Here is a 15,446-nt window from a genome sequence, read left to right as displayed (position 1 = left end):
AGAGGCTTTAACCCACTGAGCCACCCAGGTGCCCTGAAAAACATTTAATTTAACTTAAGAGAAGGAATGTGGAATGGACACACGCTACGACAGGGATGGACCCTAGAAACAGCAGGCTAAGTGGAAAAGCGAGACCCAAAAGGCCACTTATTGCATAATTCCAGTGACATGAAATGTCCAGAGCAGGCAAATCTAGAGAGACAGAAAACGGGTCAGGGGCTGCCTGGCGCAGGGGTTAGTGGGAGGTTTGGGTGGAAACAGGGGGTGTAAAGTAATGGGTAAGGGGTTGCCTTTTGGGTGGTTGTAGGGATGGTCTGCAAATATAGTCAAAATGATGGAATTACAAGCTTTAAGTGGATAAATCGTATGGTATATACATCTTGATAAAGCTGTTTTTGAGACAGGGAGAGGGAGTCAGGGGAGGGACAGACAGACAGAGAAGGGCATATGGGAGCAGCTGAGAGCAGCTGGGTCTGTGAGGTCCAGTGTGGGGCAGGGGGAGGTGGCTGGCTGGGCCCCACGGGGCCTCCCAGGCTGTGGTTCTGAGGACTATGGCCCAAAGGCTTTCAGTGGACAAGTGACCCCCTCAGAGCTGCACTTCGGGACCCCTTCCTCACTGTGTGGAGACGGCACTAGAGGCTTGGAGTGGGCCCAGGACCAGTGCGGGGACTGCTGCCCTCACGAGGCAGGGGGACCGCGGTGGCTGGAATGGGAAAGGCTAGGGGCAGAGAGCTGGCTGGCACCAGAGGTATTTCCCCAGCTGACAAGAGGAGGGTTCTGCTGGGACCCCAGGGTGGGAAGGAGAGGAAGAGAGCCAGACAGGGATGAAGGTCTGGACAGGGGGTGACCAGCAGCTGGGCCGGACAGAGCTGCATTCTAGGAGGAGAACAGCTTTGGAGGCCAACGCCAAGCCTGGGGTCAGGCCGGCTGGGCCCTCAGCACCCACCCTGCATCTGTCCACCTCGTGGGAGCTGACCGGGGCCACAAACACTGGGAGCCTTTGGGCCCCCACGGGAATGGCTGTCAGCATTGGGATTTCAAGGGCCAGCAGGGTTGAAGACAAACGGGGTGTGACAGACGGGACATTGCCGCCTTCGATTTTGCTGAGAACAGTGACCACCAACACTTCTTCCCCTTTCGTGGTCATGGCAGCACAGAAAGGAATATTCGGCGCTGAAAAGACACAATGCACTCACCGACAGGCATTCTGTCCTTCAGCCAGCTCACAGCAGGTGCGGGGACCCCGGTCACGTCACAGCTCAGGACCAGGGGGCTCCCGGCTACCTGGCTCACTTTCTCTGTCTTGGGGTTCTCAAACACTGGGGGCACTGCGGGAGAGACACCTGATTGCCACAGTCCTAACACTCTGCAGCTCCCTTCCTTCCACTTGGGCACATTAGGGACACCCCACCGGCTCTTCCTTCTGGTTGGTAGTTGACATTTTACGCTTTGCCACTGGGAGAGGTACAGGTTGTTTTAGTCACGGGTGTAAATAGAATCCGCGTCTATTTCAAAACATTTACAAAGCAGGGTCCAGAGGGGTCCACTCAGCCCAAGGATGGCGAGCGCATGGCTGATGTGCCGGTAGCTCTCAGCCTTTGCCGGGGCAACATCACTAATCGATCCAAACACTCCCTCCTGCTCGGCTAGGAAGAGGCCACACAGCCCAGGCAACCACAACCAGCAGAACAAACTTGTCTGTGCTCAGGATGCATCCTGTGTCCTCAGTGACCCGACCCTCCCCCTTCCCACCGCTCTTCAGTGTCGCCATCAGAGGCGTTAAACAGCACACCTGGCGTCAGTAATTTTCAACATTGGCATTCAATGTGGCTTCCGGTCGGACCCATTCACTGCTCACCTGGTGGGGAGGCCGCTGGCTTTGCCTTTGGGGGCAGAGAGCCAGTGTCCCTTGCCCACCGCCCTGTCCTTCCCATCATTCCCAGCAGCTTAGCTGAGTGCAGGGTCGCTTGGGTGAAACTATGTTTCTCATTGTCCCCGGAAGCCTGCAGTGGCCAGCTCCCTATGTCCCCGCTGATGGGATGCAACCCTAGGGGACAGATACAAGTCCCACATCCCTCGCTCAAAACAAAAAGCTCGCCTTCTCGTCCTGTTCCTTTCTGCTTCCCGTGAGCTGGGAGGGAATGAATGTGGACGCGGGCAACACCCTGGGGGGGGGTGGAGATCAACAGGACAGAATGATCCTGGGTCCCCAAATCACCACTCAGTCATTTACTTACCACTCGGTAGGCCCTGAGCTATCCACCAGCCTGGACACTCACCCCCGGGCTTTTGCCCGACAGAGGTAACGTTCCCTCTCATTTAATCCACTGTGTTTTCAGATCTCTACGTTACACAGCGGGCTCTATACTCTAACCGAACAACAGCTGACCCCAAGCAAATGCGGCTGAGCCTTCACCCCTTGCTTCCCTAAGTAAGCTTCCCCTCACCCAACCCCCTGGAGCCATGTCCAATCCAGTGCCGTCTGTGCTCCATCCTTGGGCTGATGGAACGGGCCTCCCCTGGGGCTCCAAATGGTGGTGACATGGCCCCAGGACTCCCAACAATTTGATCCCTGGGGGCTCCCCTCCCGGGGCTGGCATGTGAGGCTCGTGCCCAGCACTTTATTTTTTTATTTTTTTATTTTTTTTTTAAATTTTATTTATTTATTTCACAGAGAGAGATCACAAGTAGGCAGAGAGGCAGGCAGAGAGAGAGAGATAGAGGAGGAAGCGGGCTTTCCGCCAAGCAGAGAGTCCGATGTGGGACTCGATCCCAGGACCCTGAGATCATGACCTGAGCTGAAGGCAGAGGCTTTAAACCACTGACCCACCCAGGTGCCCCTGCCCAGCACTTTATAGATAAGTTCACGGCAGCCCATCGACTGAACGCTTCCCATATAGTAGGAGGCAGTGCTGCCTTCGCTCCTTCGACTAAAGACAACCCTGAGGCCAAAAGCAGGCGAGGTGTTGTGCTGAGCCCCAGAGCAGGTCATGGGCAGAGTGCTGTTCTGATCCTGGTCTTTTCAGTGCCGAATCCTGTGCCCTACACACTCAAGGCTGTTGCCTCTTTCTAGCAACTGCCCTTCCCACCCTGGGCAGCCCCGTGTGCTGCTAGGGGTCCCATGGCAATGCCCTCAGGCTGGTCCCCAGCTTACCCTGGACAGTGAGGACAAATGTCCGCAGGGCCTCCCCGGCCAGATTGCTGACTTTACAGGTATACAGCCCTTTATCCAGCACCTAGGACAAAGAGAGCATGTGGTGATGGTGTACCCGGAGCTGGGATGGGGGTACCCAAGGCTCCCCTAAAACATCCAGGCCACAGAACCTTCTGGACAAGGGACTTCCCAGATAGGCTGGTCCTGCCCGGGAAGCCAGAGGAGATAGGACCCCCTGGCCTTCCCCCAAGAACTTCAAGAAGTAGGAGAGCTGTTGGGAAGTGAGGGAACAGGTTCCAGACCCCCACCCTCCCCTGGGCCTGCACGCCAGCCAAGCCTGGAGGAAAGTCCCTCACTGTGGGGATGGCGCTGGGCCAGGAGAGAGGAGGCCAGCACCGTTTCCCAGAAGAGCAGCCAATTGTGAGTCTAATCCACACCAGGGAGGGTGGGCAGAGCAAACTCCCAGAATCGTAGCCAGAGGGGCCTGGAAAAGGGTTCTAGATCCCAGGCAAGCAAAGGCAGGTGATAGGGAATGGACCTGCTCAAGGTTAGCTCGGAACCAGATTGGAGCCCTGCCCTCTTCTCATGGCTCCTGCCCTGGAGGCCACTCGACTCGGTGTGAGATCCTGCCGGCCTCGGAGGCAGCAGTCCCCACGCCCTGCCACACGGCTCCCCAGCCCCACCTCCCTGGCTCACCAGGACCGGGACCCACAGCCACCCACAGCTGCCCATGCCATGGGCTGCTCACCTGGGCGTCCCGGATCTCCAGCCTCTGCCCCCCCAGCAGAGCCTGGGTGCGCTGTGCCAGGACCAGGGGCTGCCCGTCCTTGTGCCAGGTCACAGTCGGCTCGGGAAGTGAGTCGGTCTCACAGCTAAGGATGGCTTTGTCCCCAGCCCGGACCACAATCGCATCCTGGGGGCCGCTGGGAGGCCTCCTGAAGGTGGGAGGAACTGGGGCAGCAGGTGAGTGGAATAAGGCACACCAGCCTCCCTGGCGGCCTCCCCGGTTCTTGCCGTATAGAACATATAGCCGTATAGAACGGCTGGTGGAGGCTCACAGTATCACATGGTCATGGTGAAGCCCCCCCCACCCCCCAGCCCAGGGATGGCATAGACCCAGGGAGTTGGAGGCACAGAGTCCAGGTCAGTGTGCCAAGGACCCGCTGGGTGACCGGGAAAAGCCTCCTGAGTTCTCTGGGCCTCAGCCCCCTAGATGGGGAGATGCTCTAATGGCCCTCCTGGGCTCTTCCCAACACAGGGCAGGCCCCGGCTGGGCTTGAGCCCTCCCTAGGGGTCCCCACAGCCCACGTCCCTCCAGCAGACCAATGCAGAGGTCCTCCACTCCTGGCTCTGAACGCACAGGGCCTGGCACACACACAGGAGGGGAACACAAATAAATCAATCAGACCCACGGCTAAAAGGAAACTTCCAGTGAGTCCTGGCTCGTGAGAGCTTGGGCCAGCTTTCCCCCAAGAGGATTCTGAAGACCAGGAGCCCTGAAATTGGCACCAGGCTGAGAACTTCTGATCAATCAGGCTTGGGAAGGGCCTCGGCTGGCCTGGCTTCCCTGGCTGTCCCGCTGTCCCCTCCTCGACTTCAGAGCATACTGTATGCCCAGCACAGGCAAGCACTCATATACCCTCATTTAATCCCTACGCCAACTGTCCCCTTACAGGTGGGAGGCCTGAGGCTCCAAGAGGGAGAGTGACTTGCCCAAGGTCACAGAGCTAAAATGTGCCCACCTGAGTCTGAAACCCAGTGAGTCCAACTCTCTAGACCAGGTCTTCCCAGCATGCTGAACAGAGAACGTGGGCATCCCAGCCCTCCCCAGGGCCAGCTGCCCCTCTCCTGGCCACGCTGCCTTGGGGGGTGGGGCTGAGGGCTCCCTGAAGGAGTGGGGGACAGTGCAGTTTGGGGGACAGACAGGACATACCCAGCACGCTGAGCTGCACCAGCTTCTGGTCCCGGCCAGCGGCATTGAGGGCCTCACACGTGTAGGTCCCAGAGTCCGATGGCTGTGCCCGGGCCAGCTGCAGCGTATGGGTGCCTGGTGGGGGAACCAGCCCCCTTACACCAGCAAGCAGGCCCCAGGCCCCAGGCACACAGTCCTCAAGCCTTTCCAGATTCCCCATCCGGTCCCAGGTTGGAGGAAGTAACTCTGACCTCCCACCTGGCTTCAGGCTGGGCTCCAAGCCTCAGTTTACCCACCAGGAAGGAGGAAGACCTCTTTTCCCAGGGAGAGGGGCTGGCTGTCCCGGGACCACGTGACCTCAGGGCTCGGGTGAGCATGGACGTCGCAGGACAGGGAGATGCTGCTGTTGACGATGGCAGTGACCTGCTCTGAGTTCGGACCTGTGATGCGTGGGGGTGCTGTCCCCACAGCCGCCAGGAGAAAGAAAGGTCCATGAGAACGCATTCCTGCAGGGGGCCGAGAGCCACAGCGTGGAACATGGCCTCGAGGAGCTCCTGGTGCCTTGCCTTGGTTCGTCTTCGAACAAGGCCACGGACCACCCCCCAGGTGTCATAACTGCCTCACAGATGAGAACGCGGGGCTCAGAGATCAGAGAGGGAGAGCCAGCACCCCAAAGCCACACAGCGGATCAGTGGCAAAGCTGAAATATCAATTCAGGCTCATGTCCTAGACCGGGAGTGCTCCACGCTGTCATCCCCGTCCCTGAGGCCACAGCTGCCCCACATCTGGAGGCAGAGCTCAAGGCCAATGGGATGGAAACCCCCTACCGGGTGACCTCTGTGAACTGTACATTTGGGCTGGCCTCCTGCTCTGTCGGAAGGTCGGTCTGGGGAACGTGTCAGTCCCACGCCAGGGATAGAATAAGTCTCCATAACGGTGCTGTAAGGCCTCAGAGGAGTCGTTCCCTGGCAGCCTCCGATGTTGCTTAAAATCATCTGGGGCAGGCCTGAAGGGATCAGGGTCCCCTCCCTGTCCCAGGAGGTGGCTGGCGCCAGCTGGGGTCACCCATGGGGCACACGGTCCCAGAGCCTAGGACGCTGGAAGCAACGAGGCAGTGCCTCTCCAGGTGGGAAGAGGGGCCGGGTCTGCCCGCAGGGTTAACCGGGGAGCGGGCCAGGGTCAGCCCAGAGCACCAGCCCCCCTGAGCTGGGAACCCCCAGGGGTCGCTGCTCAGCCCAGCTCACCTTGGACCCTGAGGGTGAAGAGCTTCTCCGAGGAGCCCGCTGGGTTCTCAGCCACACACATGTAGCTGGCGGCATCAGCCACCTCCGCCGTGGACACCTGCAGAGGCAGGGAGAAGGTGCCTGGGACACCCCACAGGCCTGCTGGCTCTGGGGTCCTGAAGGAAGTACCGTGAGGGCTCCCGCCCCCAGAAGGCCGGCCACCTCTGTCCTCATGGAGCAGTGCTCAGGGGACTCCGCGGATAGGCACACACACCCCTGCCACATCCCCCAAGGGCTCTCTGTGACCTTCGGGGCACAGTGTGAGGTTGACGCTGGATGATTCCCTGTAGCAAACTACGTGGTGACAACAGTGTCCCCCCGGCCCCCAGCTGTCACTCGGTGCTGTACTGGGCTCTAGGAGGAGGTGCATATGTGTCTTTTCCAGAGGCTAAGTGCAGCCCTGTGAGGCTAGCACGCTGAGTTTCGACTATTCGGGGACTGGGTTCAATCCTGGCTGCTCCAACGTGCTTCCAGGCAAAGAGCCTCGTTTGGCAGATAATGGTAGCTCCTTGGTTCCTGGACAAGCAGGACCGAGTCACAGCAGTTGCTGCCTTTAGCCCAAGCTGGGGGACGCCCTGACCTGTAAGACTCGCCCGTCCTCTAGGACCTGTAGCCGTGGGCTCGGGGAGAAAGGCAGCCCATTCTGGAGCCATGAGATGCTGGGCATGGGGTTGCCCAGGGCCGGGCAGTGCAGGCTGACGGTGCTGCTGGCGTTGACGGTCATCTCCTCCACCAGCTCCTCCGTGTCACCCAGGATCACAGGTGGGGCTGCGGGGGGCCGGGGAGAGCAGGGTGAGGAGCAGGCAGCCTGCCTGGGAAAGGCCCCTGGGGAGGGGGGTGGGCAAGGAGGGGAGAGTAGCACATGGTGCCAGGCTCTGGCTTAGGGCGCCCAGTGCCCTCCTCCCCGCCGCCCCTCGCCCTACCCCCTCCACCTCCGGGCCCTGATGCAGGTAAGAAATCTGGGGCACTGGGAGGGCTGGGATTTGCTCAAGGTGATACGGCTAGAAAGCGGCCCACTTGGAATTTGAACCCAGTCCAAGCTCGCACGGCCTACGTCATCCACCTCCCAGTACGGCGGGACTGAACATGCACTTTGCCTTGACCCCTTCAGCAAGGAGGCCCCCGTGGGACCCGCCGACCGAAGCCCTCCGGCCCCCAGCCGGCCACTCACTCAGCACAAGCAGCTCGTAGTGCAGCCAGGCCTCGCCCGCCTCGTTGGAGGCCTTGCACGAGTACCTCCCGCCGTCCTCCGCACGCGCCAGGGGAATCTGCAGGACCCGGCCTCCTGCGGGGACACGGGACGGACACCTGAACGAGGGCATGGAGGCAGCGGACCCCGAAGACGTCACTGTCGCACCTCCTCTGTGAAACGGAGAGAATCAGCCTGCTCTGCTTGCTGTGGCCAGGCCCTGGGCTCAACCTTTTCCCGGCCTCTGACACGGATGCTACTCCTCCTCCCATATTACAGATGGAACAACTGAGGCTTCCCAAGAGTGCCCAGCAGCGCCGAGCCCAGCGCCCCAGTGAAGACAGAGGGAGGGGGCAGAGAGCCGGGCAAATGTCCAGGGATGGGCTTTTGGGAAGCAATGAGGCAGCTCCTAGGCTGTGGTGATTGGAGTTGGGGGTCCTGGGGGATGTCACCTGGGACCCTCTGTGATCAAGAGAGAGCTAGGGCAAGACCCCGGCATCTCTGTGGGGCTAGAGGTGGTCTCCAGCAAAGCTACGTTAGGGTCACGCTGTGTTCTGGATTCTGGGTTGGGGGATCACTGGCCCAGGCTGCGGTGTACTCGTGACCAGGGTTGGGACTGGGAGCTCATGACCTCCAGAGCTGGGGACAGTATTGGGATTGGAGAAACAGCAGCTGCGTTTGGGGGGGGTCACTTGACATGTGATGTTAATCTATGGTAAGGTTCAGAATTAAGGTCGCCTTGTGACCACTAGGCGCCCTTGATTAAGGGTCAGTGGCCGGGGTCAGAGGTCAGTGGTGGGGTTGGAGGTAGGATGAGGGGGGCGGGTCAGCTGATGACTGGGATTAACCTCTGGTCGGGATCTGAGGTAGGAATCAGCATGTGACCGAGCTCACTGTGTACCCAGAATCTGGATCAGTGTCCGGGTCCAAGGCCAGTGGCCAGGTTGAGAGGTCAATCAGGGGTTTCTGACAAACAGCTTTCAGTAAGCATTGCCTCTTCTCCATCTCCAAGAGGCTGCCGTCTTTTGCAAGCACCAAAGTACAAACCTTGGGATGACCGTGTTTGTCCAGAGGCCCATGCAAACACCCCATCTCCACCCCCAGCCAGCCCCACCATGGCTCCAGGCCTGGCAGGACCCAGCGCAGATCCTAAGCTGAAAGGTCACGGAGTCCTGGCCAATGAGATGACACAGGGCTCTACGCCTGGAATCCCCACCCCCACCCCCCACCCCGCAGTGTGGGCCTCATGAGATCTTACTAAAGGGACGGGCTCCCCCTGCCGAGAAAGACACCGGCTTTGGCTGGTTATCCCCAGACATTACAGAGCTTGAGGCGGGCACGGCCCAGCTGAGAACCTTGGGCCTAAAAACCAGAGGCAAAGGGGGACCCCGTTCTTGCCTTGAAATAGGCAAAGAGCAACTAGCCCGGGTGTCCAAAAGGCAGCCAAGGCCCAGAGTGGTTCAGTGCTGTGGGTCACACAGCCACACAGCCAGCAGGACACAGGAGAGCGCCACGACCCGTAAGGACAGTAAAGGAGCCCAGCTCCGAGGTGGGTGAACCCTGATCTCTGCCCGCCAATGCCCGACCTCCCTGTGCACCCTAAACTACCTTGCAGAACAGTCACCCCATCTGCAGCTGAGAGGGGCTGGTCCTCCCTGTACCAGGTGAGCTTTGGCGGGGGGACGGCATGGGCGTCACAGTACAGGTAGGCGGGGTTGTTCTCCACAATCTCCCGGCGTTCCGTCACCTCGCCCCAGGCCTCCTCCTCTTCCCTGGACAGGATCTCGAAGGCTGCACTGGCATCGTCCAGTTTCTGGAACATGGGGGGCACTGGGGCAGGGGACAAAGCCATCAGAACACACAGCCGAGGGATGGGGACTCGTGTCTGCTCAAGGAGAGCCTTGGCTGGTCTCTGTCAGGTGTGGAAATCTCACGGTTAGAGCAGACCTCTTAGGTCAAGGCAGTTTTTAAAATCACTCATTCTTTCCGCCGGTGTTTACTGAGAAACGACGATGCTCGGCACCAGGGTAAGGTTTCTGCCCTCTATGGCTTATGTCCAGCAGCCTCAAAAGATTCCCTATGACATGCCGACCCCTCTCCGGGGAGGAAGTCAGATCCTAAGTTTCAGCCAGAGTCGACGGGAGCGCAGAGGCACAAAACCATCGGCTGTCAGAAGTGCTGGGGGCCCCCGAGGCCACCTGATCTGATGACCCACATTTTACCCAAGTAAAACCAACACCAGGGGGAGGGCAATGATGGCCTCAGGTCACAAAGTCAGTTAATGGAAGAGCCCGGCCAGGGGCCTGGAGGTAAGACACACCAGGCAGCAATGAGAAAGGGAAGGAGCCGCCAGGAACAGAGTCCTCTTGCCAGATTCTTCCAGACGCACAGACGCTCCCCACCCCCAGCTGGGCCGCCCCCCGTTCCCACCGGTCCCCACACACCCTGGATGAGCACATTGAAGTCCTGGTCATCCTCGCCGGCCACGTTGCTGGCCACACACAGGTATCGGCCTGAATCCGAGACCTGCGTGGGCTGGATCTGGAGCAGCCGGCCTTCGCCCAGGACACGGAGCCGCGGGTTGGGGGTCACAAGCTGGGGGTGGGAAGGGGGAATGATCAGAAATGAGGGGCCAAAAGCACCCCAAGGAGCATCCATATATATGTGTGTGTCTTTTTAAGATTCATTTATTTGCTAGAGAGCACGAGCATGGAGGGAGGGAGACAGAGACGTGTAAGCAAACTCAAGCTGATCGCAGAGCCTGATGCAGGGCTTGAGCTCACGACCCTGAGATCAAGACCGGAGCCAAAACCAAGAGTCAGACACGCAACCAACTGCACTATCAAGGTGCCCTGAGCCTACCTATATTTTGATAAAAATTTTAAAATACAACAGAAAGTGACGGTAGCACTCTGATGGTTTTAGAACACCAAACCTGTGGAGCTCAAAAACCGGGAGTTAAATGGGTAAATGCAGGGTTTAATGTTGACGAGGCCCGTTCCCTACGAACAGTTGGATTTCTTGTTAAAATATAAAGTGGGGCAGGGCCCAGGTCGGCTCTGGGGCCAGGTGCTCTGACGGCCTTCTCTGGAAGGTTCCAAGCAGAAGCAGGGCGCCCCCCCGTTTCCTCACTCACCCGTCCGTCCTTGTACCAGCTGATGGTGGGTGGGGGCACAGCCCAGCACTCACACTCCAGGGTCAAGGTACTGTTGACCTTGGTTTTCACTTCCTTCACGCTGGCCTCCCCCAAGGCGTCATCTTTGGAGATGGAAGGGGGGACTGAAAACCACAAACGGGTGTGAGGAGCAGGTCTAGGAAAGGGGTGCCGAGACCTAGTGCACATCCCGCACCCAGAGCAGTCCCAGAAACGGGGGGCGGGGGGACTGGTTCCTAAGGGCCGAGGAACAGGGGCCCTGGAGACAGACCCGCTCCTGTAGCTGTTCACTTAAGGAAGAGAGTGCTGGTCGTCAGTGGTTTACAGGATAGGGCAGGTCTGGGGCAAGGGAATTCCTGGGGTGACCTCTGGGGGCCATTCTGGGGGTGCTGGGTCTCAAGTTGTGGGGCCTCTGGCCCCACCTCAGTGCAGGTGGTAGAAGGAAGCCAGGACTGGGGTGGATCTGAGCATCTATCTGACCCAAGTTCTACCTCACCTGTCCCCCATCTCCTGGGGCCCTGGGCCCTAAGGTGACTGAGTCAGCCCAGGCTGCTTCTGACCACCACAGAAGCGGCCTTGGGTGTCTGGGGGGCCCAGGTGCCAGGGGTCCCCAGGCTTCCACATTGCTTCCCGCCTATCCTGCTGGTACCCCAGAGGGTCCCTGACTCACTGAGCACTTCCACGTGGTAGTTCTTCATGGCCTCCCCAAGTTCATTGGTGACCACACAGGTGTACTGGCCCGCATCTTCCTTCTGGGCATTCAGGATCTGCAGCCCATGGGTGCCTGGTTGCAGGGGCAGTGGCCAAGGTCACCCCCAAGGACACATGACCTCAGGCTCACCAGCCCCTTCCTCTAACCTAGCCCAAGAACATGTATGTCACCTGTCCCCTCGCTTCTCCCCCCACACAGGACATCACCTGGGAGCAGCTGGATGTTGTTCGAAGCCTCAAACGGGGCACCATCCTTCATCCAGCTGATGGTGGGGGAGGGGAAGGCCAATGCCTCACAGATCAGAGAAATGGGGTTGTTGATGGTCACGGTCACCTCCTCATCTGCACTGTCCTCGGTCACTCCCAGGATGGTGGGAACCACTGTGGGGGAGGCCGATGGTGTGATGCTTAACAGAGATCCCTAACCCTGGGCCCGAGGAGCCAGAAAAGTCTCAGACCCTGGTACATAGCTTCAGAGCCTAGGCTTTCCACCACTAAGCAATGCCACAGGGGAAGCTGGATGATTTCTGCCTCAGTTTCCCCAGTAGTCGCTTAACATCCAGGCGATCTACTGATTTACCAGAGCCTTGTCAGTTCTGCTCATGTTCCAGAGGGTTCCCTGATGTACCAATAGCCCTGTTTTCATTCATCCTAAGATTTCCTCTTTCAAGTCCCACAGGAGACTGTCCCCTTCACCACCAGCATTTTTATTTGACTGACGGAGATCACAAGTGGGCAGAGAAGCAGGCTGAGAGAGAGGAGGAAGCAGGTTCCCTGCTGAGCAGAAAGCCCGATGCGGGGCTCAAACCACCAGCATTTTTAGAAACAGATTTTATTAAGCCAGACTGTGTCCCTGTCATCTACTAGACCCCTGTTTCTCCTGACAAGACAATTTATGATGATTGCCCTGAGGACACCTGGGGGCCCTGTCACCTCTCTAAGCCTTAGAGCTTCCTTGGTGACACAGGGACAAGGACATCTCCCACCTCCTAGGCTTGCTGTGAAGATCCAACCAATCAGGCCTGTCCAAATGCCTAGCCCAGGATTAATATTCACCCAACAGAGCTAGTATTTTGTTGTTATTGTTATTGTTATTGTTGAACCCGGAGAAATGGGAAAAACAAAACAAAACAGGAGAGGGCTGAGTGGGATGCTGTCTATAAGGCACTGGTCATCTTGGTTCTCCCTCCCATGGGCACCCAGGGCGGCTGGGAGAGGCCCAGCACTTACCCAGGACACTAAGCTGGAAGTGTTTGGTCTTCTCCCCCACAGTGTTGGCTGCAATGCAAGAGTAGTGACCAGAACTAGACAGGTTGGCCTGGAGGACCTGTAGGAGGGCTCCATCTGGAGAAATGTGGTGGGCATCTCCACTAGCCAGGGGCCGGCCATCTTTGAACCACGTGACCTTGGGCTGTGGGTGGCCTGTAAGGAGGGGAAGAGGTAGGGAAGATAATTCAGCAGGTTCTGACTAGGTTGTTGGCCAAGAGGTCAGAGGTGGCTCCAGGATAGGGTAGAGGACATGGATTCTCCATCTCAGTCCAGAGGCCCATGCAGTAGGGCAAGACACAGAAGCAGCCATCAAGCCTGGCCTGGGTCCTTTCCTATGTGGTTGACTGCCTTTTCTTTATGGAGGAGTGGGCTGAGATGGCTTGGTGTAGATAGGCAAAACAGAAAGGCAAATTATTCCTTTCACCTATCCATCCATCTATCCATCCATCCATCCATCTATCCATCCAGCCTTCCACCCACCCAGGCAGCCACCCATCCCAGTCCAAAAGCATTAATGGGAGCCTACTCTGCCAGACACTGGGAAAACCATGGTGACAAAGTAGTCCTTCGGTCCTCAAGGACCTTGGAGCTCAACTGGGGTACACAGATGTCCCAAGGTTATTACAGTCCAGTGTGCTTAGTGCTGGGACAAGAAAGCCCTGGGGCCTGTGGGAGCACAGTGGAGATAACCCACGGGCCCAAGGGGTCAGCCAAGGACTCCCTGTGGAAACTGCTGGAACCAGAGTTCTATAGTCAGGTGAGGAGAGGGGAGTGTTTGGGGGCAGGGGCTTAGCGGGTGCAAAGATGAGCAGGGATGTGGTGCCAAGTTCATGATACAGAGAGACCCACCACGAGGACCAGTGGGGCTGAGGGCAAGCAGGGACCCCCCCCAGGCACCCCCTCTCCTCTGAAGCTGCCTTCTCATGCTTCTCCTAGCCTCCCGTGTGTGTGGCCCTTACCTGTGGCATTGCATGTTAGATGAGCTGTCTGCCCCTCAGGGACCTTGACCGCCTCCTCCACGTCCTCGTTCTCAATCCTGGGAGGCACTACAAGAAGCAGGGGGACAGATGGTTACCGACCAGGGCTGGCTGGACGACTGTGAAGCAGGAAGACAAGAGGCCAGAACCAAGAGCCCAAGGCAACCGCCTTCAATTCCCTGTGCCTCAGTTTCCCGTCCCACTGTGCCTGCTTCCATGGGGCAATGAGTTCAATAAACATCTGGTGTTGGCTGAGGGAAGTACCAGTGCCTCTAGGGGAAGGCCCTGGTCAGAGGAAGGCAGTTGAGTAGTGTTGGGAATATTTGCCCCCTGCCACTTGGAGTTAGTCTTTACTGTTTCTGGAAAGCTCCATGGCAGCCTCAGAGCAGAGGTCAATGATCAGGCACAGAAGACAAAGCTTGGCCTCTCCCTCCTTCCTGTGCTGAGCCTCCTGCTACAGCATGAACCCTGAGTCCTGGGCATGGGCCCCCCAGAAGCTCCTAGGTGGGAGAGGAGGAATTCATGGGGTCCACATGAGAATGGGGGTGTGACATACCCAGGACCTCGACGCTGAAGTTTCTCCGAACCTCCCCAGCCTCATTGCTTGCCAGGCACGAGTAGAAACCTGTGTCTTGCTCCTGTGCCCGGGTCATCCTCAGCATCCAGCCACCTGGGGAGGAAGAGGAGTGGACTCCAAGGACAGCTACAGCAACCTCTGTCCTAGCTGGAGCCCAGGCTGCTCACCAGGAACAGGAGTGCACCAGGTGTTGTCATTAGACGTGTATGTGTCTCCTCCCACAGTGCTCCTTTCCTCAGATGGGGAAACTGAGGCCCAGGAGGATAAACGGATGGAGGAGGCCCCTGGACATTAGACAGGCACATGGGTAAACTTGAGGACCCTGTTCTAGTAAGAAGGCTCTGTCCCCTGGCTACCCCTGGTTCTGGGGATTGACTGGGGCTAAAAGGACAGCAATGGGCTCTGCAGTCCTGGGCCAGGCCAGAAGCCCCCATTTTATTCTAGCAGACCTAGGAAAAAGCCTCCTTCTCCCAAGGACCTCTCAGAGGCAAGCCAGTTTCTCCCAGGGGAATACAATCAAGGATCATCTAAGATCATGTCATTATGGCTCTTCCTGTGCCCAGGGCAGACATCACTAATGGATTGCCATGCTCCTCTTTGCCCAGATGCAGTCTCTGAATTCATACCACAAGGTGTTTGGCAGCCCCTACCAGGTGCTCAGAAGTGGTACAAGGGGGAGAATGTATTTGCCATCCCAGCTTTGGCTGCGTGCAACAACTGTTGAGTCACTGGTGCTAAAGCTGAGCTTCAGGGGTCTTGCCGTTCCTGCAAGATTTGGATGGGACACTGCCTCTTGGTCCTCAGTTTCCCCATCTGTATACCAATAAGAACCATCACAAACCAGCTTTGTGGGGAGGACGAATATTCAGAGAAGGTGCTTGACTCAGCATTTCTAAAGTATGTTACTGTTCTGGAAGATGTTATAGATGTGCCCCGAGAATTTTTTTTTTCCCTGCAGGACTTATCAGAACCGAAACTATGCAAAGAATCACTGTCAGTCTTCAGGAGGGGAACAGAGCCAGAAGTCTTTTCCAGACTTACTTAAATCTAATTGCTTCTCCTGGAGTACCTCACCTAGCCAGTGTTTTTGGTTGCACTCGTGGGGGACCAAGAGCTCAATGGTTATCCCAACCAGGCCTGGCAGCAAAGGGTCAGAGGTCATGGACGTGTGATAAACAGAGGCAGAGACAGAGGGCCAGACCTGATAACCAGACGCTCCC

General features: G+C 57.8%; 1 protein-coding gene across 1 annotated transcript in view; it reads right to left on the bottom strand.

Moving 5' to 3' along the window:
* The window catches only part of LOC111146187 (hemicentin 2), a 145,678-nt gene that overhangs the window by 39,656 nt on the left and 90,576 nt on the right, over positions 1-15,446 (bottom strand). The window contains exons 47-62 of the mRNA XM_022501624.1: positions 14,206-14,319; positions 13,632-13,718; positions 12,634-12,825; positions 11,611-11,784; positions 11,363-11,476; positions 10,675-10,817; positions 9,983-10,133; positions 9,147-9,368; positions 7,521-7,634; positions 6,930-7,117; positions 6,311-6,407; positions 5,363-5,524; positions 5,088-5,201; positions 3,903-4,105; positions 3,155-3,236; positions 1,197-1,328 (exon numbers count right to left, since the gene is read on the bottom strand). Coding sequence (XP_022357332.1) covers positions 1,197-1,328; positions 3,155-3,236; positions 3,903-4,105; positions 5,088-5,201; positions 5,363-5,524; positions 6,311-6,407; positions 6,930-7,117; positions 7,521-7,634; positions 9,147-9,368; positions 9,983-10,133; positions 10,675-10,817; positions 11,363-11,476; positions 11,611-11,784; positions 12,634-12,825; positions 13,632-13,718; positions 14,206-14,319 — 2,289 coding nt within the window. The remainder of the gene's footprint in view (positions 1-1,196; positions 1,329-3,154; positions 3,237-3,902; positions 4,106-5,087; positions 5,202-5,362; positions 5,525-6,310; positions 6,408-6,929; positions 7,118-7,520; positions 7,635-9,146; positions 9,369-9,982; positions 10,134-10,674; positions 10,818-11,362; positions 11,477-11,610; positions 11,785-12,633; positions 12,826-13,631; positions 13,719-14,205; positions 14,320-15,446) is intronic.

The sequence above is a fragment of the Enhydra lutris genome, unplaced genomic scaffold (assembly GCF_002288905.1).
Source record: "Enhydra lutris kenyoni isolate GAN:26980312 unplaced genomic scaffold, ASM228890v2 scaffoldscaffold13, whole genome shotgun sequence".
Lineage (NCBI taxonomy): Eukaryota > Metazoa > Chordata > Mammalia > Carnivora > Mustelidae > Enhydra > Enhydra lutris.
Note: the sequence above shows the minus strand (reverse complement) of the source record. Positions and strands in the feature narration are given on the sequence as shown.